Source organism: Empidonax traillii, unplaced genomic scaffold (genome assembly GCF_003031625.1).
Source record: "Empidonax traillii isolate 1590-97213 ecotype Southwest subspecies unplaced genomic scaffold, ASM303162v1 scaffold245:size1430315, whole genome shotgun sequence".
Taxonomy (NCBI): domain Eukaryota; kingdom Metazoa; phylum Chordata; class Aves; order Passeriformes; family Tyrannidae; genus Empidonax; species Empidonax traillii.
In genome coordinates, this window is record NW_020955438.1 from 1,280,466 (window position 1) to 1,304,447 (window position 23,982).

Here is a 23,982-nt window from a genome sequence, read left to right on the forward strand (position 1 = left end):
ATTCCTTGTCAGAATATTGTTCCACTGAGATTTGTTCAATCAGATTTGGTTTGCAAGCCAAAAGAGGCTATTTTGTAATTCTCAGCACTGCAACCTCAGCTTACAGCCCACCTGTGGTCTTTCCTATGTGAGTCACCAGGTAAGTATTTTTCACGTGCATTCACGGTCTCAGGTAAATCTGTGCAACCATACTGTGGGCTGTGTAATGGAATATTCCACTGATGCAAACAACTGTGAATAAGTGTGCTCTGCAGGTCTTACAGAAACAAAGGAAAGGCAAAGTAATTGTATTAGTGCTAAAACTGAATTCTTTACACAAATAGCAGTAGTAGACCTGCCCAACACTCAGCTCTTATTATAAACAAAGGTCACATACATTCAGATGGCCATTAGCCACTACAGTATTTACCCAGGGTAATGTTTTCTCCTGAAATAAATACGGCTTAAAATATTTCAGAGGGCTTTAGAACAAGTCTTTTCTTCCAGTATGGGGGCACTTCAAGACCTTGTGTGTGAGAGGGGATAAAAGTATACAACAATAAATATCAATCTCTTAGAACCAATGGTTAAGGCACTTGAAGCTGGATTTATTTTTCATTTGTTGTGTTTAAGGCAATTTGAGCTATGCTTTGAAGATCAACTTTGAGCTACACTTAAGGAGATGCAATAAAAGTCCAGATTTTTGGTTCAAAGAGCAGCTTTCTCTGCTTCAGAAGTTACCGAACTTCTGCCTTTTACATAATGACAAATGTGTTTACTTGATCTTGCCTATGCAGGCAATTGTCCAGTTTGGGAATTGGACTTGCCTTTGATAAGGCCAGGGCCCCACAGGCATCACTGTAATATCAGTATTACTCAAGTTAGCAGGCCTATATAGAACCTACTTACCCCCGTATCCAGTACGCTGTTCTGAAATGTGCTTTTCCAAGGCAAAACGAAGATTAGTGGTTCCATCTGGCTCATCTGGTGTTACATGGTCCACCAAAATAAAATGGGAATGGTTGTGGTCCAAGGAATATGGTGGGCCTTGAATATCATCATCTGATTGATAGTGTACAAGACTTTCATTCTGAAGAGAGGAGGAGAGACGTTATTGTTCTTCGCAAAACCCAGTCCTTGTTTTAATGTGCTTAATCTCCATTTCTGTGCTGCCTGCACCCTGAGATACCACGCCACCTTTAGGACACTTGAATAGACTCTTGAAAAAGGGTGGAGGAGAACGTGCTTCTTCTGAGAGGGGCCAGATTTGATAAGAATGAGAACTGAAGTCCCTGAAGTTTCCCTCTTGGCCTCTGCGAAATATAGTGACATCAGTCACCATCTCTAGAATGTAGGTTTTGGAAATGTTTGTTGGACAAATGGAAAGGGGCCACGAGACCCTGTAATTGTGGATGGAGCTGTAAAGCCTCAGCTGGTATAAAGAAGGGCAAACCTATTAGTTACAGTAGCATTTTGTCCATGTTTAGGCCAGTAGATAAGTTAGCCTGCCACATGCCCATAGCAATTTAAATGCTGCTGTATTTATATGTTTATATGAAGTTTAATCATTATTCTCAGTTTGGAAATTGTATTCAAAAAGAGTGAGTGACAGATTTTTAGAAAGTGAAATCTTCTTATCTTTTATTTTGGGTGAGAAGTGTGATATCTTTAAATTATTTATTAGTGATTTTTGGCATAAAATCAGTCCAGGTAAAATAGAACCCCTGCTAGTCTTTTGTTCTAAGGATTGCACTACATATGTCTTCCATACACATACTCTTTCAAGCTCCCCTTACTTGCCTAATACATCTTTCTTTCCTACTGTTGCACATTCACTTTGATTGTTCATTCCTAGCTGCAAGCCAGACTGTAAATGCCTGGTTATTATTCTTCATTTTCATAATTACTGCCCTCTTGCAAGTAGGTCAGATTAAAACAACTGTTTAAAATCAGCATTTGCTTCTGCCATGCCTGTTTCCAGTTCCTGCAGCCTTGAGTTGATGAGCAAAACTCAGACTGTCAGCTTGACTATTGTGACTGTATTGCATTTTCTTCACCCTAATTGTGTGGGCACAGACAGGTGTCAAATCCTTTTGAGAACATAGCAGTGTAACTACACAAGCAACCCAGCTGTCACTGAGGTTTGGCAGAGAGATTTACATTCAGGTATTTAAGAGCCAGGTCTTATGTAGGGCCTTCCTTAATCTCAGTTGTTGGCAGTATCTGATACAGGAGGTGGTGCCCAGCTGAATCCTGGGAAAAGTCCAACTCAGGAGTTATCCATGTTCTCCACAGACAAGACTAAGGCTGATGTTGAAGAGGTGGTGCAAGAGCTCATAGCAGCACTACTAATGCATAAACACATGAAGCAACACAGAGGACAAGCTCCTTCATGCTGCATATGCACATCATGCTCCTACGTCGCTTTCCGAAATGAAGCTGCATAGAGTCAAACTGGAGAAGAGAAATCTCCGTCAAAACAAGGTGAAAAGGGCTATTATCAGGCATGTTCCTATGGCTTCTTTCCTTGTCAGCAGCTCTGGGAAGAGTAGGAAAATCAGAGGCTGTTCCAGGAAAAGCAGCAGTAAACTTTCATGTCCTTTACAAACAGCAAGTGCCACAGATTTCTTTTACTTCCTTCTCTCTGTCTCTCATTTGTTGGGGAAAGCTTCTTGATACAATTAATTTCCTTCAGATTTTTTGTTTTGACAGAGGGTGTGCCTATATTCTGCTGCCATGTACCATTAAGCCTACTCACCCAAGATTTGGCCTTTGACTAGGACCCAGAGGCACAACAAACAATTGAAAAAGGCCCTTGGGGATTCTCCTATTTATTCTCTGAAAATGTGGAAGTGATGTTTCAGTGACGTTTAAGGTACACCGTTAACACAGAAGAGACAGGAGGGATCAACTGATTTCAGGGCTTGTTTTTCTCCTTGCTAGTGTGGATTGTTAGCTCTATTTTATACAACAAGCTGCTTGTGTTAGTGCCAAGTATAAAGTGAGTTGGGTTTAGATCAACATCCCTGTCTGTAGTTCCTTTGTCTTGGAGTTACTGACTAAAATCCAAAATGTTTTAGGGTAGAAGCTGTGCCAGAAGTCATAGGGTCAGGAACGCTCTTTACAAAATATTCCTTGCCAAAGAATTTGGGCTTTAGTTAAGGGAGAGAAAATCTAATGCAATTAAAAAAAAAAACCAGTGCACTTGTTTTGTAGGTGCTGATTGGGAAAGATGCAGATGCATTTTGATCACAATAACCTAGGAGGGAGGTGAAATAGTTTGCATTTGCCAAAGCAACTTTCTTGAGAAAAATACACAAACATAATGAACCAAATTCTTTCCTCTGAGGTCCTTTCAGACCAGTTCAGCCACACAAATAGGTTAAAGTCCTGCAGCTAAAGAGTCCCACCTCGTGGAACACACAGGTGGCTGTTGTTGGCAAAAAAAGATGAAAAAAGGGGAAGCCCAATTACAATAGATCACTGATACGGGCTGGCAGTCTCCCAGCTGCTAGCTGGTACTTGCAAGCCTTTCTGAAAGAGCAGCTAGGGGTGAGTTCAAAGGGCTACCTTTGTCATTTGTTTCTTAGCTTCTGCAGGGAAGTAAAATTGTGCAGAGAAACTGTCATTCGTTGTTATTACACACCTATTTTGTTGTTATGATATTTTGCTTAGGACAGACTGTATCCCCAGTGACAAAAAGGTAATGCTTATTTTTTTTTTTTGTTTCTCTACTTCCATGTCAATTTAACATTATTACTCCCAATAACTGTTTTGTTGGGTGAGGCTTTATTATTTGTTGGTTTGTTTTGGTTTTGTTTTTTTCTTCCCAAGAACTTCAATTTCTTTGACACCAGTTGAAAAGTCCCTAGAGCCCCCAATAACTGGGTGAAATCCTGCATGGCTAGTATTTTTGGCCTGGTGTATTAAGCAAGGTTTTGCATACTAGACACAAATTCAGCAGCTACTTAAGAAGAACCTTGTCTTGGAATACTTATGTCTGGTTTTCCATAACAGAAAACACGCTTTTTACAGTATTTATATAATAATTTGGAGTAAGTGATCCCGCAGTAAGTGGACAGGGGAAAAAACCATTGAAGGTACTTTATTCCATGCGCTCTTTTCCTGACGTTCATCCTTGCGCTAATGACTAATGCTGCCATCTGCTGGATATTTCTGGAATCGCTGCAGCGTGCACCAAACGCGTAGGGCACAGAATCCTCCGGTTCTAATTCCTTCTAGCTCTTTATTTTTTTTCTTTCAAAACACAGTTTAAACCCCTCTTTTTATTTTTTTTTTTTACATTTATATCAAAGTTTTTCTGCCAGCTACTTCCAGATTTTATAAGAGTGCAGGTTATCTATCTGAACAATCCTGTTTCACAAGTAGAATGAGTGAAAAGTACCTGTGTGTTGTCCAGAATTTCTCTGTGCTGAATTTTTCTGAGTGAAGTTATTCCTATGGCAATCACACTCACTCTGGATGAAGTGCTAGCCAGCGCAAGATCTCGGACTGCTTGCACTAAGTGTCTTGTTATTCCTACACGTAAAGCACTAGTAAAAATCCAGGCACCTGAAATTATTTTTAAAAAACAGTTAGATAATTTCTTTGTAATTGAACATGTTTGTGTGTCAAGTAACATTGGTGAAGACAGGTCTTGATGAACTATAACTTTTAGAATTAAAATACATACTAAGTACGTAAGGCTTTAATAAGGAAAACAAGAAGAAATAATATGCCCAAGAAAACATTCCTCACATATCAATGTGAATGCAATGTGATGCAATGTTACCATCTTTACTCTGATATTAATAAGCTCATCAAGAGTGCTGTGTCCACTCTAGAGTCACTCACTGTCTAAACATGAGTAGAAACATCACTGTACAAGGCAGTTCTGACTGTTGTACCAGGAAGAGCAAAGGGATGGAGTGAGGGAAGTTGTTGGCTTGAACCGACAGCTAAGCAGTCCCATATAATCACCTCCGAGCAGAAGAGCTTGGGCATAACCTGCCTAATCTGGACTTCTATTTCTCTTATTCTTGTGTGTGTAGAAAGTGAATTCTTTAGGAGAATTTATAGCAGTACTGTTAGGGTGGCAAGGAATCATGAACACCCGAGGTAAACAGCTAGCTGGCCTTTTTCAAATATGTAACATAAAGAGACTGGAGATCTTGATGCTGTCCCTTCTTAAGTACAGAAGACACATGGAGCTAGAGAATATCTGTGTGCCACAGAAGTACCAAAATGAGCTTTGGTACTGGGCTTTGGTCATGATAAAAAGCAAAACTGTTACAATTTTGTCTGGATCAGAGGCTAAACAAAAAGATTGCTGTGAAATGCTCACAGATATTTTCACTTTGTTTTGCAGGTATTTTCATAAAGTTATGGAGAGAAAAAAAGGTCATCTTACATGAAAGTCACTGCCATGCTTGTTCCCAGGGAACAACAAGCTTGTTGGAGGGTTTGGTTTAGTTTTTAAATGCTTTTCACTACTCTTCTAATTCATGTGAACAGCCAGGGAGAAAGTGAGCTGACTTACTTTGTGTAATACATTAATAAGGTTTTTTTGTTAATCTTGAGTTCAATCATAGTCAGTTTGATTAATAAAGTCTGTTCAACTCTTAGCTTTGAAAAAAAACCCAAGATTTCAAGAAGTAAAAATGGCTGTAGCATGATTTTGACTGGTAGCTAAAAAGTGAGAATGGAGAACACAAGAATTCTTAATTTTGACCTAAATTCACTCTTAATGAGGTCAAATTGCTCTGCTCTCTTAAGAATCATTTTTTTATGGCACCAAAGAGGGACAATGTATTTGGTCCTATCTTATGCTATCTGTCTAGTCTCATCTCTGAGGGAATAATGTCAGGTAATTTTACACTTCAGGAATGATTGTCTAGAGTAATTTAGTTCAAAAAACCTTATTTTTGCTCCTATAATACAATCACTTTAATTTTCAAAGCTATTTACATACAGGTTGTAGATTGCATTCAGCAAAGTCTTGAATTTCCAAAAACTGTGAGCAAATCCATTGTCATTAGCAGATTGCTGGATGCTAGGTGTGAGAATCCAGCAGGAACATAAATTCCTTCTTTGCCACCTAAAGCACTAACCTGTGCTTTGAGCTGCCTTTATAAGTCCTTTCTTTAAGGTGTCCCGTAGCCAAGGCTTCATCTGGAAATTTTCTTCTTCTCCCACCAAAGACACAACCAAATTGGGAGCAGGCAGCTTCCATTTGTTGAGCATAACTTCAAATATAATTGCAGGGTGAATGGTACTCGGAACCTTAATAAACTTCAACAAACAAAACAAAAACCCAGTGAATAGCGATAGGACAATAAGATACAGTAAAGAGATTCTGTATAATTGCCATCTCAGTAATTGTGCCTGTTCCATGGGCTAGTTCTGTGTTGCAGACTGACATTACACTCTCCTCTTATGCTGCTCCTCTTGAACGTTGCTGCCTTTGGTTTCATGGCAGTCTAGCAAAGCCAACAAATTTCTTAGGTGCTTCTTGTTTCTGCGCAAGATGAAATATTCTCCTGAATTCATGTCTGTTTTTCAAGGATACATTACATGAATCTATTGCTTCTTCAGTTCTCTATATATTTTGAGTTTGTGCTTAAGACTTTATGATGAAACAAAATCTTAAGGCAGATTTCAGGAATTCCTAGGAAGTCCTTCTGCTCTAGCACTAATGTATGCACGGAACTAGTGAGCAGGTGGGTCTGTCCATATACATCCTTCTCTGCATATTAGCAGAACACAGAGAGAACTTTAGGAAAAATCTTTAAACGGCTCAAAAGTACAATTCAAATGTTGAAATCCAGGTTATTATTTTTTGGCAGAAAGATATAAAAACAGGGAATGATGTAAATTGAAGGAAGTAGGGCACATAATTTTTTTTTTAAGGGAAAAGTTAATTCTACTTGTAGCATATCAACTCTACTCGTACCATATAATTGCAAATCATGTGATTGACTTCTGTATATTAATAGACCATATTTTAAACCACATTCTTGATCAGGAAGGTATAGTCCCTACTTTGAGTACAATGTGGTGCCTCACACTTTGGCACTTTGACCCTCACTATTACAGTCTCTACGTTTATTGCTAAGAAGCTGAACAACAGCAGTAGTGTTAAAGGGTTAAAACCCTTCCTGGCCTACCTTTCCACGTTTCTTCCCAGAAGCTGTGAAGTCTATTTCTCCTATGCAGTATGGTAGTTCTCTTTTGAAAGTTTCCTCTCTGTCACTGCTGCAGAGCTTGGCTTCCATTTCCTCCATTGAATTTATAAGGTGATTGAGCACCAGTAGACCAAGATGTTCACTGAGATGACAGGGAACTGCAACATGAGAAGTTATTTTAATCGGAGAGGCCACAAAATCCACTAACATACATCTAGCTGAGTTTTTAGTCAAATATTTTACTTTTTTACTATTATGCTTGTAATGTTCAGCTAAAATTGGAGGTCTTTGTACCAAATGTCAGACCTTATATGTAGGAGAAAGGAGATTCCACGCAATGCTATCTAACTTAAGTTATAAAAAGGAATAATGAAGGAATAAGTCTCCCTCAACTCTCATTTAGCAGGCAGAAAGCTGAGTTGCAAGGTGCAAGACCCTGCAATCTGTCCAAAGGCATGTGGGATGTCTCAGAGCCCAAAGGTGACCCTAATTCTACGAGAGAGAAAGAGGAGTCTCAGCCACAAAGTATTTCAAACAAGAGTACAGCTGTGTCAGTGAGTGTCTGAGTCATGGTTTCTTGATGTCGTGCCTCATGTTGCTGTGACTTACATTACCTGACATGAATGCTAAATAACTAAGTGATGGCGTTGTATTTATCTGAAGATACTTTAGGAGAGGTTTACTCTCTGTTTGCTGTAGAAATGAGCTATTTATTCATAAGCCCAAGTATTTAAGGCCAGGCTGTACTCGACAGAAACACACAGTTCAAAAACACAGGTGGTTTTCTCTGTATGTGGCTACAGGAACGACAGCAAGTGATCTGTCCTAGTGCAAAGGTCACATAACAAGAGTTGTTCTTCTGCTCTACATGGAACTGGAAAGTGCCATGCAGGCACTTGAAAGGTCTGCTTGTTTTTTCCATGTTCCAGCTTGACTGAACAAAATCATAATCTGAAAAATATAGATTTCAACTTGAATGCCTTATTTTGTTTCTTTTTAAAACAAAAGCAATGAAATAGCTCTCTCCCCTCTGCCTTCATCTTCATATTCAAGTATGTGTTCAGTCTTTTAAAGAAACCCCTTGTGAAACTAAGCCAGCAATGGTAGCCAACCCTGCATTAATCTTTATTTCTCAGTCCAAGAGATTTGCTGTGGATTTAAAAGTGGGTCAAATTAGCAAGTCTCTTGCGGGTCTGTTAGAATGCTCCAGTAGAGGGAGCAAGCCCTCCAGCTGTTCCCTTAGTCTGGGAACTCTTTTAGGAACTGGCATCCTGGCTGCTTCACTGCTGCCTCTGTATTCTCTTCTGTTTTCTGTGAAAACATTGCTCGGAGTTGCCTTTTTTTCCTCCAATCTGCCTCTGAAAAGTGGTTATGAACCCTCTCATGATTTGCTTACCCTATATTTATGCCACACCTCTGTATCCACCCCCAAACTTCTGTTGGAGATCACAGGTTTGAAGGTGCTTGTTCTCATTCTCCCTGCCTGCTTGCTACTCACTTCTAGACAGAACAAAGTGTTGATTGTGAAGAGTAAGATATCAGACTAGTCTGGTTAAGAGTCTTACCTAAAAGAACTTCTTTTGGATCATCAGTTATGGTAGCCACAGCAAAGCCCACCTTTTTTATTCAAGTCTATTTTTCCACTGGGGATGCAGCTTTATCTCCTGAGAAGAGAGATTTCTGGGAAAAAATAGTTAGTAAGGAGTGATAGTAATACATTTTGTCTGCTATAAAGTGCAGAAAACCCTTCCTGGAACTTGCTGACAGAACAAAGCATTTGATTAGAGAAAAGTTTTCAGGACTGAATTTCCAGGGTACATTAGTCACTGTTCATCACTGTCCTAGACAGTACACACTTATTTATAGCTTCATACAAGCAATGAACTTGGAATAGATAGTAATTTACAGAGTAATCTGATGGTTAATTTGGCCTCAAGTGGTTAATTTTAAGTCCTATTCTAGACTTACCTTGCAAAAGTCTCTCACGTGGTTATCTGTGACTTCTCTTTTGGAATAAAGACACTGGGCTGCTGAGATTTATAAGGAACATTCTTGCATTTGGGCAAATGATATTTTTCAGAAATAGCACATTGTTTGATTTTTCAGTTTAGGAATTCCGGTTCTCAGTGGTAGTGAACAACAGTGAAGGAGATAAAAATAGGTAAGATGCAGAAACAGAAATTTTATTCACAAGCTTTTATAAGGCTGTAAAGTGAGGAAAGCACCTGGTAACTGGGACTGCACAGGGCACTATCTTCTTCTTTTTTTTTTTTTTTTTTTTTTTCCAATCAAGCTGTCTCTGAACCATGACATTAGAGACTGCAAGCTTATTTTGGGGAACTATTACTTCATCTTTCCATCTGTTCTTATACCACTTCTTCAGCATCCCTGCAGGCCACTGTCTGTGACAGTATACAGAGCTACATGGAATTTGTTATGATCTTCTACAGCTGTTCTTCTGTTCATATTCCAATCCAGGAAATCTTCCAGCATCAAGAACAGAAAAGCAGTACTGACAGAATTGCAAAACAAGTCCAAAAATTATATAGAATTCTCAATGGTTTCCATGCAAGAATATAGTGTAGCCATATATGGAGCTGAGAATCTACAATAGACGAGGTCCTGGACTACTAGGGAGTGATATTTACAAGTTTTCTTGACAGTTTTTCTTGTTTTATCTTCTACCTTTTGTTTGACTTCCAAGAGATAAATACTGTGACTTTAAGTATGATTGCAGTAATGCACAGGTACAAATGTTCTATATCAGTTCAATGTTCTACCCAGTGGTGCTAACAGAGCAAGGAAATGTTGCTTTTATATTTAAAAGGGTGGGGAATAAGACTTTAAAGGCTGCTCTATAGATACTACCCTGTAGTGGGAAAAACAAAACCTCATAGGCAAACTAAGAAATTATGGACTGGATGAGGGGACAGTGAGAGAGATTGCGAACTGGCTGAATGGCAGATCTCAGAGGGTGATAATCAGTGCCACAGGGTCTTTTTGGAGACCTGTGACTAGTGGCATCCTCTAAGGTTCGATACTGGCCCCAGCATTGTTTAACTTACTCACCAATGACTTGGGTGAAGGGGCAGACACCTCCTCAGCAAGTCTGCTGCTGTCACAAAGCTGGGAGGAGTGGCTGATAACCAGGAGTGCTGTGCAGCCCTCCAGGAGGACCTCGACGGGTTGGAGAGATGGGCAGAGAGGAACTGTCTGAAATTCAGCAAAGGCAAGTGCAGGGTCCTGAACCTGGTGAAGAATAACCCCAGGCACCAGTAGAGGCTGGGGGCTGACCTGCTGGAAGCAGTTCTGTGGACAAGGACCTGGGGGTGCTGGTGGACAACAAGCTGTCCGTGAGCCAGCAGTGGTCCTGGTGGCCAAGAAGGGCAAGGGTATCCTGTAAGCTGTCTCAGCTACTGCAGTGTAACCCTCGCTGTTTGAGGCAGAATCACCAAACACTGCATGGATCTGTTCAAGGACTGCACATCACTTTAACAGCCCTTTGCACTGCAGTGGAGCTTCAGTACATAATGATCAGTCAGCACACAGATTGCGTTATGTCCCTAATACGTATTCAGAAGAGGATATAATCAGCTCTGTCATTTCCTCCTGGATTGTCAAGACTTCTGTTCTTAAAAAGCATGGGGATATCTCACCCCAAGTCCCCTAAAATGCGAAGTAAGCAGGTATTAACAAACTATATTATTATCAAACTCATATAATTACAGGTTTTTTGGAGTGCCTTTCTCCTGGATTTGATTCAGTCTTGTTCTGCTTGGTTTCAGCTTTCACATGAGTCTCTAGTGGTTTCAGGGACTGTTGCTTTGAGTCTTCAGGCTGTACTAGATTGCAAGTGTGTCAGGTCATGGCAACTGGGTCAAATCTCTGTGGTCAAGGTCATGACATACCACTGCAGTCAGCTTAGCTGTAGTCAGCTTACATCACAGCAGTGTCACGGAGTAATGTTTAATTGCAAGGGTCTGGAATAAGCCCTTCTCTTTGGAAAGAATAGGCAGATAGCCAAAAAGAGGAGAAGAATCGAAGCACTTTCTGGAGCAAAACCAGTGGGGTATGACCAGTAACCCATAATTTTCTTCCTTTTCATATTAACTATTTTTAGTTTAATTTTTTTAGACATTTCCAAGATTTTTTAAAATCCTAATATTTAAATTTTAATCCTAAATATTTTCCTCTGCATTATCTATGAGAATGCCATAATGAAAGGATCACTTAAAGGCAAGAAGTTGGAAATATTTCAGAAGTGCGGGGAAAAACGAAAAGCCATAAAAAGCTTGCCTACCCCAGCATGTGTATTCATATTTTCAATGTTGTGTATATATCAGGAAATCTTACTCAGTTCTGGTTCAGACTTAAGTACATATTTTTCTATCTAGACTGCTGCTACGTATATAAATTTGTAGGTCAAATTCTGTCCTAAGTGTTCCATTGACTGTAAATACAAACATCTATGTACCTCTAATGACTACTAGATTTGAAATATAACCTAGAAAATTATTTCTAACTAGCAAAGCAAGTTAAGACAATTATGAGGAAAAGACAATTGCCAGTTCCACCTACATGTGGAAATGTGAGTCAATGTCATTTACATCAGGGATGGCCTGGTTAAATCGTTCCAGGTGTCAGCCAGTCTCATGAATCATTACTACTTTAACCTCGTAAACAGGAGCTGTAAGAATTGTATCATTGTACAACCAGTGTTTGTGATGTTGGAATTTGCAGGTCCTAATGCTCTTTAGTCCTAAATTTTCATAGAATCATAGAATTAACTGGGTTGGAAGAGACCTCCGAGATCATCAAGTCCAACCCTTGATCCAACCCCACTGTGATTACCAGACCATGGCACTCAGTGCCCCATCCAGCCCCATCTTAAAAACCTCCAGGGACGGTGAATCCACAACCTCTCAGGTCAGGCCATTCCAATGCCTGATCACTCTCTCTGTAAAGAACTTTTTGAATGTTCCTAACTTCTGGTTTGGGCATTCTAGATTTCTGGGGTGTAGGAAATTGGCAGGGAGGTATAACTACAGGAGGGCAATTGTGATAGCTCTAGAAAACTCTACAAGGAGGACCCTTGCAGAGACTCCTTTCTGAAGGATTTATCCAGAAAAAGTAATGAGATACGAACCACAGACAGACATTTTGACACCTCTGTTCATCCCTTTCTGGACTGTTCTCCCTCCTGTCTCTGCTTCTGCTCCCCTTCTCCTTCATGCTTTCTCTCCTCAGCCTCATTTTCCCCTACAGCTTCTCTCACTGTGTCCTACAACTTTCCACAATCTCTTCCCAGCTATTATCATTGCCACTTAGCCCACTGTGAATGTGCATCTCTACTTCCTTATGTGGTAACAAATGACAGATGGTTGACCTCCATATGAATGACAAGAATGTGGGTCTGTTTCTTCCTTCCTTTAGATTTTAACCTGGATTATGCCGTGTCCACGGAAGGAAGAGAGGTCCAATTTGAGCCCTTCAAATGTATCTTTAGGAAATGGGCCCAGTCAAGAGAGGGCTTGACCTGAATTGTTATCTTAAGGGACAGTGGTTCGATTAAGAGAGTAGGTGTATGGCAGTCATTAGGTCTCAGGGCTTAGAACCAGTAAGAATTCTACTTCATACTAGTACCCTGATCAGCAGGCTGGGACACACCCAGACTTTTAATTACCATCAGATTCCTCCACCCACTCAAGGTGGAAGAATATGTAGGTGAAATGATTAAATATAGTAATTTGAATATGTGGGTGAAATGATTAAATATAGTAATTCAGTAGGCCCAGTATTGTAGATGTTAAATCAGTCACAAAGCCCTCCTTCCCTTAAGCTTCAGTGACAGATGGAGCAAACTCACTGATTTATAATCTTTCAAGGACGCTTTCATGTGGAGCGAAAGAAAACCGCACCAGTTCCTGTGTCCTCACTGATGCAGGATGAGATAGCAATCCTAAAGAAAAGTAAGTCTTAACTATTGGTCAGAAAAAGATAAGGTTCACACTAAATGGAGTGAATAGTAGGGAGGAAACCTCAGTGGAGGCCAATGCAAGGAACTTTGCTTGAGCAGGAACGATCAGCTTCCAACAATGTAACGGGATACCATTTGCTAAACTGCAGCCTTCTTGGAAAGGACCTAAGGGTTACAGGCAGAGCGAACGTGAGTAATGCTGTGCTGTTCTTGCAAGAGAGAAATGACATATAGGACAGCATAAACAGCCTGTGTGAAGTCACTCAGCTGTTCATCAGAACAGCTTGAGCTGCAGTATTCTGTTTGGATTTGAGTGCCATTTTCAAGGGAACTATGGACCAGCTGGAGAAGGTTAGAGAAGGAGCAACAAAAATGGGGACCTAAAGGAGAAGGAAAGCTTGAGCAAATTAGAATTGTGTAATCAAAAGCAGAGAAGACTGCAGGAAGGGAAAAAGAGAATGTAACAGTCTACCAGTGCAAAAGGATGATAGGAAAGGTTTACAGTTTATATTTGTGGCTAGGACAGCAAGTAACAGGCTAGCTAGGAAACATGAAAAGCAACCAGGCTGCAGTCCTTGACTGTGGTGTGATCTCTATATTGTTACCCAAAGAACCTGACCTTAACATGCACGTTATTGCAACCCTATGAGCTGGATATGAATCGTCAGCTCTGACCCTCAAAATACACACACACTTATGTAACTTTTCTAATGCAAATGCTCCTACTGACTTTAGTGCAGATACTCACTCAAGGAAAACTTCATCAGTGAGTTTACTGGGCCAGTGCCAACAACACGGTAATTGAATTATTTGCTTCCACTAGTAGCCACATTTTCATACCTGTTTGAATTAAAACATAATAACTATGAAGAACAAAGCAGATACAGGCAATCAGAATAAAGAATACCCAAGAAGTAAAGGGCACAGTAAAGACTCTGAAGTTCATATTCATTTTCAGCATGTGCTCAAAAAGTTAAATGGATGAACTTCAACTAGTGTGCATGTTTAAGTGTGAAGAAAGAAAAACAGTATTTCAGTCAAGGGTAAATGCAAAGGAGAAAGGGAAGTATGACAAGGCATCAACTAGAATCCATGAAGGGAAGAATATCTAAAACTGCTGTGGGAACATAAAAATATAATATGAAACAAAAGGAAGTATTTGCTAGGGAAAATAAATGCATAGGTATCTGTGTGAGAGACTGACCTATATACATCTATGTGCAATTACACACATTATCTTATATTTGTGTTGTGGCTCTGGAAATTGTTTGTCAGGAATTAGCACATTCAAATTCTGGTAATCATGCATGAATTTCTGCATCACAGCCTAATGACAAAGTAGAATCATCTGCCATGATTGCCAAGGAATTGCTAAAGAAAGCGTAAAGACCTTGGGGTGGTGAAACACACCGGCAGAAATCATGGCCAGCCATCCTGCCTAGGACTTTGTTGTGCCTGTTGCAAATAAATCCTTGAGAACTGCAAGAAAAAGGGAACAAAAGAAACGTGTCTGTCATGATAAGTGCAGCTTGAACTGAAGTACACTACACTTCTCTCATGTTCAGACAGGAGGGCTAGGAAAAGCCATTAACTGGCAGAGATGAGAGCTGGAGGGATGCAAGAATAACCTGTGGGAAGGTTTCTCCATACTTCGACTGGGACAGAGACAGAGCTCTAGAGGCTAGTTCAGGTTGACAGCAGCCTTGGGAATGTGCTTGGTAACCAGAGATTTTATGAGTTTGCAGACACAGACAGGGCCGGACAGGAAATGAGGAACTTGAAGTAAAATATGGGAAGAAGTGAAGCATAGAAATGGCCTAGTAAAATAGAAGTTTGAGTTAAGTTCCCAGATACATTTATGTGAATTGGCCCCACCAGAAGCTTCCAAAAACTTCTGTGTTGACGGTTTCCATTTTAGAACAGCAGTTGTTAAAGAATTTTATATCAAGGAATTCCTTTTACTGTATCTGTGCATAGTCAGAGATCAGAACAAAATTAATGAAGAGGAAAAAAATTATTTAAAGATCCTCATCAGCAACAGCAAGCAATAAATAGGTGTGTGGGAAGAGAACCTTGTTACTGAACCAGCGTAGGCTGTGAGCATTTCTAGGGTATGCCTCTGGAGCTGGATGCTTCCTGTAATTGCCAGGACACAAGGATGTGAAGCAAACAAACTGTTCACAGGAGTCTTCCGATTGTCCCTAGGAGAGTAGGTAGTGCTTTGGTTTGGATAGGGTTGTTAGCACCAAGCTTTTAACAAATGAATGCGCAAAATGCTAATGCAAATATAGGTACTTAGTCTATTTTGTTTCTGTCTTCATTTGCTTAACAAAGTAAAGAGCACCAGAGGCTATTTGAATAATGTACTTTTAGAGAATCTGCAGAAATTTGCATATGGATGTCAGCCAGTGAATTTGATGGAAGTGGATTTATTCTGGGGAGAAAACCTGAGAGTGTGGAGAGGTGATAAAAGGGAAATGTAGACATCAAACAATGTAAGGAGCAGATGGATCTGATGAGAGACAACACACGGCAAGGCTGTTCAGTTAGAATAAAGGAACTGGCAGTGCTTACACAGCACGTTGTATATGGAGGGGCGGGGGGAGGTTGACACTATTTTCAAATACTCCTGGACCTTCACTGCTCTGTTCCCACAGCATGGCATGTTACTTTGAAGCTGTGCCAGCACAACTCTGTGTGGCCTCACAGTGAATCAGACTGAGTTCACATGAAAAGAACTCATTTCTGCCAGGTCATTTTTCAGCAAAATCAGTTCACTAATGTGGTATACAACATGCCACACAAACTTCTGAAAATAACGTATTGTGTAACCACAGCCACAGTTCATACTGAAAGAAAATACAAGAAGTTGGGAGTAGCTCTAATTCAAAACAAGTGCTTCGGGAAGGGCTATGCACAGACAAGGCAGACAAAACCACACCTGAAAATTTTAGTTGAAGCTGGATTGTACATGGACACTGGCAAATAAGTACTGTTGAATGCAAAGGACACAAAAATACAACTGAAAGCAGAAGTATGAGAAAATAAAAAAGCACTGCCACTTGGGAAATGGCAAAACTTGAAATAACCTAGTGTGATTTTCTTCAAATCAGCCTGTTAGGATCTTAATACATCATCCTTGTAGAATCTGCAAAAGTTCACAAATGTTTCTCTTGGTACTAACAGCTGACTTCAAAAATTAGGCCCTAGCACTAAGCTAATACCAATATTTACTAACTATGGTAAAATAATCTTTACTTCTTTTCAAGTTTGTCATCTGTGCAATTTCTTTTTTTTTTTTTTTTTTCAATTTCATGCCTGTAACTATGCATTCTTTTATAGAAAAGAGCAATTTTTGCAGTGAAAATACACCTTCACTACGTTCACTGTGTTTCCTTGTGTGACTATTTTCATCATATATTTACAAGACCTTGTTCAGTGCTTCAGGCAAATTTTGTAAGCTCGAAGGGGAAGTCATATCCAAAACCAAGAAGCTCTTTTACATAAGCCATATACAAAATATACTTTGAGAATTCTAAACCTTAGGAAAATAGTTTGCTTTGTTTCTCAAATATAACAAAACTGCAGACACAATTCTGAAGTTATTACATTGTGCAAAAATGGTATTGGCAAAATTGTTCATTAACTGTCCTAAGTTTTCTCTTTATAAGATATGAATCTCTATTTTGTCCATTAACTACAAAATTGAAGTTTGGATGGGATTGTGACTTGCAGGAAGCCTCAGGCTGAAGCACCTGAGTTCCGTGGATTGTGCTGCACATTTGGAAAACAGATCCACTGAATGCACTAGGAGGGGTTTTTTTAATCTTTTTTTTCCCCCAGAAATTTGGATCTCCTGTATATGCCAATCTTAGATTTTAAATATCTGTCTATTGCTCTTCTTGTGCATAGTATTGATGTTTAAACCACAGTTGCAGCAAATTGCAGCCAATTTGTTCTTTGGCACTTCCTCAGGTAGCTTATCATACAGATTCAGGTAAGAGCAAAAAGGATTTTATAAAACTGCAAGGCACAAAAGAAGTGTCTGAGTTTGGCATACAGATGAAAATGTTTGAGCTGAGGTTGTTAAGGAGTGCATAGGAGTGCACAGGAGAAAGAGGGGCCTTACTTATTCTTATATATTTGGAATACTCAAAACCCTCTCTGCCTACAGCTGAACAAGAGGATTCAAAGTCTGCCAAATTCACTGTGTACTAATATTGCTTCCCCATATGCACATGCTTTACCTATTTCCATAACAGTTCTGCTGGCAGGTGTACTCACAGCAATAAGCTGTTACAAGCAGGAGTTAACTCTTCAGACATGGTGAATTCTGTGCTTAACAGAGGTTAACATGATGTAGGAGAGAAATAGAAGCATAGATGCTTCCCTTCCCTTGGTGTTTAACCACATTCAGAGTGGTGCCCTGGTAATTTTTTCCTCCTCTGCTTGCAATCTCTGCTTTTTATTGAGGTGAAACTTGGAGGAATATTTACAGGAACAGGAATATTTACAAAAATTCCCTGTCATGTCCAAGGGTTTTCTCCATAACTGACCAAACTGATTTGTAAACCATAGATGAATTTTGCTTTTCTCAGATAGCTGCAAGAAAGCTATGTGCAACAAAAGGTTTCCTCTCTTAGACAGCAGTGATTTATTTTGTTTGTTTGTATTTCACGGATTCCTGTTAAAATTAATAGTCAAAACAGTGAACAAAACCATTAAGCTTTATATGCCTTTGGACTACTGAAATACCTTTTCCTCTTCAACAGCCAGACTTTCTGAGATGTGTTAAACTGACATCTGCCTCACCCAGCATAATTTGGTCCTGAAAAAAGCAATTACAGAGCAAACTTCTTTTTACAAGGTATGTTTTCTTTCCCCTCCTGTTTCCACAGTGTATAATACAATATTGGGAGGTTTTGGGGAGAGATGCATGTGTCCCAATACCCCTACATCCAAGGTGCTATGATAAGAGCAAAAACAACAAAACAAAAAAATAGCGTATCAATCCAGTTTCTACAGAGAGGTGGACAGATGCACAGTTTCACTAAGAGATGCCAGCACTTCTGGAAGTGCAGGGTTCTCATTTATCATCTTAGTAAATTAGCCAAGGACCTTGAATGCATGATGCTATGCAGGGACAAGTTTTAATGTACTACAGCATTAATGCGATGCCTTGTTTTTACACTTGGCACACAGGTAAGGCTCTTATCTAGGCAGTGAAATACTTAATATTTTAAAGATAAAAGAGGTGATGGATTTTTAGCTGTGACAAAAAGAGACTTTAAAAAGTCCCATTTATTCCAAGTAACCCTTATGGTCGTGATACAGTAAAACAACCTTTAGTAGTTATATAAACTAGGAATATACTTACACAGTGTACTTTCTGGTGCTGTCATAGGTTTTCTCAGGGAAGCAAAGAAAAGCAGCCACCCTGACAAGTAAGCTTTTTATTCCTGGAAATTAAAGGGTTTCACGCTTGATGCTAGACCCATGAGCCATCTCATAGGTTATGTCACAGTGAGGGGCTGTGCAGGAGTCAGGAGCTAAGAACAGCACTTCAGTAGTTACTACATTATCAGAGGCTCTCATGTTTGAAATTTAACAGAATTCCTATTAATATTTCTGCTATGAAGTTGAATCACAACATAGTTGGAGTAAAGCTTCTGCAATCACAAGATTGTGAAGGCATATATTGAAGATAAAACAGCACTATTTACGTTTGTCCAAAAAAAAATAAAATCCACAAAGGTGAGCATGTAACTTCAAGTTAATTACAAAATGCAAGTCTAGAAAAGATTAAAACAGCAGTTTCTCACTTGCCACACATCTAATGATAGGAGCTAAAAGCTAGAACTCTATGGAATTAATATTGGCTACTAAAATGCAAAGTTACAGTGTAGCTATAAAAATGTGTAACTTCTACTATTGCTTTCAATATGCTGTGCCCTATTCCACATTGGCTATGACTATAATATTGATGAAACAAAAACATACATAGCTGAATAATATTATATATTAGCCTGAAGCAGGCTACATACTCACCTAGGGTGACACTAATTGCCAGATATTGTTTACTTCCACAAAGGTCTTTAAAAGCCCATTTTGAAGATAATAAACAGTACTTTGAGAATGCATATACCTAATTACATGAGCAGTTCCCTTGAGCTATCTTTTAGAATAAAATAAAGTATGTAAAGCTGAAATAATTTACCAGAGACCAGGATGATTTTCACCATTATTATTTATTGATTTAATTTTGTTAATTTCACTAGGAGAAGATACTTTCCCAGATGAAGAGTTAATGAAGAATGAAGAGTAAATTTAGCCAAATTCTGGCTTGTCGGCGTTTCTGGCTGTGTACTCTGTGATCCTGTCTGAATGTAGAGTATTTACAGATAGCTGACTGCCTTTTATCAGAAACCATCAAATAAAGAGGGCTTTTTCTACCTTAAGTCTCTCAACCAACATTTAGATAATTGACTGTCCTGAATGCAGTCTTTTAAAATAAAAATTACATGAAAAGTTTAGAAAAGCAAATAGACACAGAGCTGAAGGCATCATCTGTGCCCCAATGTACTGTTGGGAACTGTCTTCAAGGACTGAGGATGAGAACAGTAAATACATGAAAGAGTAAGTCAGAGTAGCATAGAGAAAATTCATGTTAGCTCATGCTCGTGTCCTAAACTCATTGAGCTGGTAGAAGAGTAGAAAAGCGCAGTGCAGAACAGTAGGATTCACGAATCCACCTCTGTACTTTGATGTCCCAGCTGTATAATAGATGGCTGCCTGACTGTAATAGTTCTGGAGTCTGCTGATATCAGGCCAAAACAGTATCCGAGGACCAGCTAGATACAAGAGTCTATGAAGATTAAAAGGATTATTCCTAGTGCAAGCTAAAAGGTTGTCTCAACAGTGGAGAGTGCAATAGTGAAATGTTGCTGGTGTCTAATTGAAGAACAGAACAAATACAAGTTAGCTACTATTCATCTAAGAAAACCACATTACTGAACAGAAAAACCACTACAGAAAGTGATCACAGACAAAGCACAGCAACAACTAGCTTGTGAAATTACTGATACAGAAATTCTTCAAGTGATATATGTGCTTCATTTTTCAAGGGGAAGAAAGGGAGACAGTAATTGGTTTATATTGCTGATGATTACCAACAGATCATGGAGGGGAAAGAAAATGTGGACTAAGCAATGATCTCTTCTTGGTTGAACCACAAGCATCTCAATATACATAGAACAGTTCATGATCCTACCTGCTGGCTCTCCTCTGAAACAGGAATGGCCGTCCACCCACAGGTCTGAAGATGCATTGAGAGGGCTCTTGTTACCAACTCTATTTGCTGATGTTCCCGTTTCCTGTTTGGGAAGAGGAAGGTCTTACCAGTTTGCATGCTGGTCCCTGGAACAGCGAATGTAAACCTTGCTAGTGTAGAATGATACCAGCAGGTCTTCTCTGGGATGAAAATAAGCCCTGTGAAACAGATGGAGATGCAAATAATAAGCATTTCTGTGCAGCAGGTGAGTAGCACAGAGTTATCAGAAATAAGCAAGCAGGAATGGACTTAGCTGTAAACATATTTTCTAAATTAACTTTTCAAATTTTTGCAAGAACTTGGATGTTGAGTATAACTGCATCAATAACTCACCCTTCGTTCCCTTTGAGAAGAGCCATGTGCTTTCCCAAGCTACAGAGTTTTTTCTCAAATTTCCCAAAGCATACATGCGTAGTCAAGGCACACTGTTAATGACTTAGGTTTTCAAACAAGCGCTGTCCGCTTACCCTCACTGATAACTTCAAATTTTGATGCAGAGCATGTCACCCTTAAAAGTGAATTTGTTTAAGGATTTGTTCTGTATTTAGAGTACAAATGTTGGATCACCATGCCTCCTTAGGTAACTTGCTTGTGGGGCTCTCTTGATATATAACAGACCTCATTTGGTATAAATTATTGCAGCTCACTTGACTGCTGTGAATAAAAGCGACTTTGAAGAAATCAAAGGTATGCCCAAGCTTTTCAAGTCTTTCATGATCATAGTAATGTGTTTCTTAAAATATTTTTGTCCGTCATTATCAAAATAAGTGGTATGATTCCTATATGTTTGTACTGGCCCTTTGGGTTTTCTTGCATAAATGAATGTGTGCCATAAATATTCTTTGTCCTTAAAAGAGATTTTGCTATTTTAATAGGCTTCTTTTGCCAGTCTGCATTCCTTTGTGCTTTGTTTCTAAAACATTTAGAAAATGTATCTCTGATACATCCCTTTGATTGGACTATAAAATGACATAAACCAGTCAGATACCCAAATTCTGTCTGTTCAAGAGAATAGCAGATTTTGTTTCTCTCACAATGACCCATGTAATTATTCTGGATTGCTTTAAAATTTCCTTTGTATGTCTATATGTCAGTATTTTTTAACTATCCATGTTTCTGTTAATGCTTATATTTCTAGCAATAAAATTGTGTTAAATTCCATGACGTCACAGTCAAAAAAGGCTTTCATCTTTGATCTTTGTTACTACAGTGACAGTTGCTTGAAGTATAAACCCCTGAAATTAAGCAGGACCTTGGTCAAGAAATGTTCTCTAAAAGCCGAACCAGATCGTAATGCATGGTGTTGAAGTCACTGGCTATTTTTGTCCAGGCTTGATTAACGTTTTGTCAGAAAGCACTAAGTGCTGACACTGTGAAAGTCACAGCCCAAGCAGAAGTTTTCCTCTAATTCAGAACTCAGTGGTTTGCTTAGCTTAATCTACAGTTAAGGTGCAATACTGAGTCTGAGGCTAAACTGTACCAGATCCTGAGTAAGACTCAGTCCCTCCAGGCCTATTGTTCTGCAAGGGTCTCTGTTGAAATCCTCTAAGTTTTTATCTTTTTAAGTACTATTTTAACATCAATATTCTGTCAGGTTATCTCTTATATGTGTTCTTATGCATGTTTTCCCTTCTGCTCAAAAAAGATATGTTATTATTAACCCATTTCCTACACAGTTCCACTAACTTTTCTGGAGAGTCCTAATAAGACTTGCCGGCCACTCTGACCAGTCATCACACCTATACAGCTTCCTCCCTTCCTGGTAGTTTTCCAGCCTTAATGTCAATCTGCTTAGAGGGAAGTAATGCTTGAGTATAAAGATGCATAATTGATTACTATCTTACAGATGCCTGAAAGTTTTGTAAGCTGCAGAATGTACCTTTTGTACTACAAATTCATGACACTGTTTATTCAGCTCTTTCCACTGCCCTACTCATTCTGACAGTGTATGTGCAATGAATTATTACCAATGAATTGTTTACCTTGTAAGGTGAAACTTTAATTTGAATGTTCATTGAGCTGAACTGTGTCTTCTAACATAAAATTAGAGTTTCTGCATCCTCAAGGGATTTTAGTTTCTCCCCCTCCAGCGATTAAAACCAGCCACTGATGTGGTGATGGGCTGTGTCTGTTTTTTCTTTCTGCAGTGGTTGACCTGTAACTTAAAAGATCAGTGTTATCAGTGACAACAAAGTCTTTTACTATTGGGCTGATAAGCAGGTTATGTCCACTTCCAACCTTTTTCAGGAGGTGAAATTTCACAGCAACAGCAAATGCAATGAACAGGAAGAATCTCTGTATGGCATTAGTGACAGTTAAAGCATTCATTCAGGTTTGTGTTTCCATTCACAACACAATGTCTTGATTAAAAATCTCAGTGTTACAAGTTTTGTCTGCATACCAGAACTCTGTACAGTGTTCCAAGGCATCCCTACCTTTATACTGACGGATCCTGTTTTTCCTCCTCCCCAGGAAATCTGAATGCTTAACATTCAACCACATTTATCATCACGGCTACAAAGGAGGACAGTGCTATTATCCCATTTACAAATTGAGAACCTCAGGCACAAATAAGAACAATGACACACCAGAGGTCACACAGGAAGTCTGTGGGAGAACTGGGACCTGAACTCTGGTCATTCAAGTCCGACGTTAGAGACTGGAACTCTGAAAATACTTTTTAAAATTCAATATATTTGCAGGAATTTGATGCTCTCTTTGATAATTTCTTACTATTCGTTATGCAAATCTGGGTAACGTAACAAGTTAGTCTTTGGTTTTGGATTTTTTTTTTCCCCGTGGCACTGAGAACTACTCATCAAACTGCTAAGTTTATTAGGGTTTAATTGCTTGTAATGGTAAAGGTGAAATACTATGCTATTCTCTCTTCCAAGTATTTACCTAGTTTATTAACAGAAGTTAAACCACAGACATATTTTCAATAGGAAATATGGGCTAAGCCATCAGCCTTTACCTTAGAAAATACTCTTATGTTCTCTGCTTCATCACCAGCACTCTGGAACTCTAAGGTCTAAGAAAGTACCCTTCAGGGACAGTATTTCTATACCAGGCATGGGGAGAAAAGCAGCAAAGCAGATGATATTACATTTTCAGTCTTTGTAAATACTTCTGGCTTCCTGAGATAAACAGCCTTCACTTTTATTACAGCAGAATTGGAGGAACTGGGAAAGTAGTGAGAAGCAGTGTTGCTTAAAATATTATCTCTGTAAAACCATATTTTTAGTATATCTACACTTCTAATCACCTGGAGAGGCATTTTAACTAGCATGATAAACTTCAGCCTGGAGCTCACATGGGGATTTGCTTGTTAGTCACATAGATAGCTCCAGTTTAAAAAAGTAGCAACAAACAATTGTCTACTACAAACTTAGTCTTTCCTTAGCTTATAATTTAGGTCTACAGTTGCTGGGTTCTAAAAACTCTGCATTTTAAATGCAAACCTACTCTTCAGAGAGTATCTCAACTTCTCTTACACACTAAAAAGACGTTTA

At 39.1% G+C, this 23,982-nt stretch overlaps 1 protein-coding gene across 1 annotated transcript in view; it reads right to left on the reverse strand.

Annotated features, from left to right (window-relative positions):
- Positions 1 to 7,262, reverse strand: part of TRPM5 (transient receptor potential cation channel subfamily M member 5) — a 39,882-nt gene extending 32,620 nt beyond the window's left edge. The window contains exons 1-4 of the mRNA XM_027888724.1: positions 7,146 to 7,262; positions 6,090 to 6,270; positions 4,385 to 4,551; positions 889 to 1,069 (exon numbers count right to left, since the gene is read on the reverse strand). Coding sequence (XP_027744525.1) covers positions 889 to 1,069; positions 4,385 to 4,551; positions 6,090 to 6,270; positions 7,146 to 7,262 — 646 coding nt within the window. The remainder of the gene's footprint in view (positions 1 to 888; positions 1,070 to 4,384; positions 4,552 to 6,089; positions 6,271 to 7,145) is intronic.
- Between the last annotated feature and the right edge of the window lie 16,720 nt (positions 7,263 to 23,982).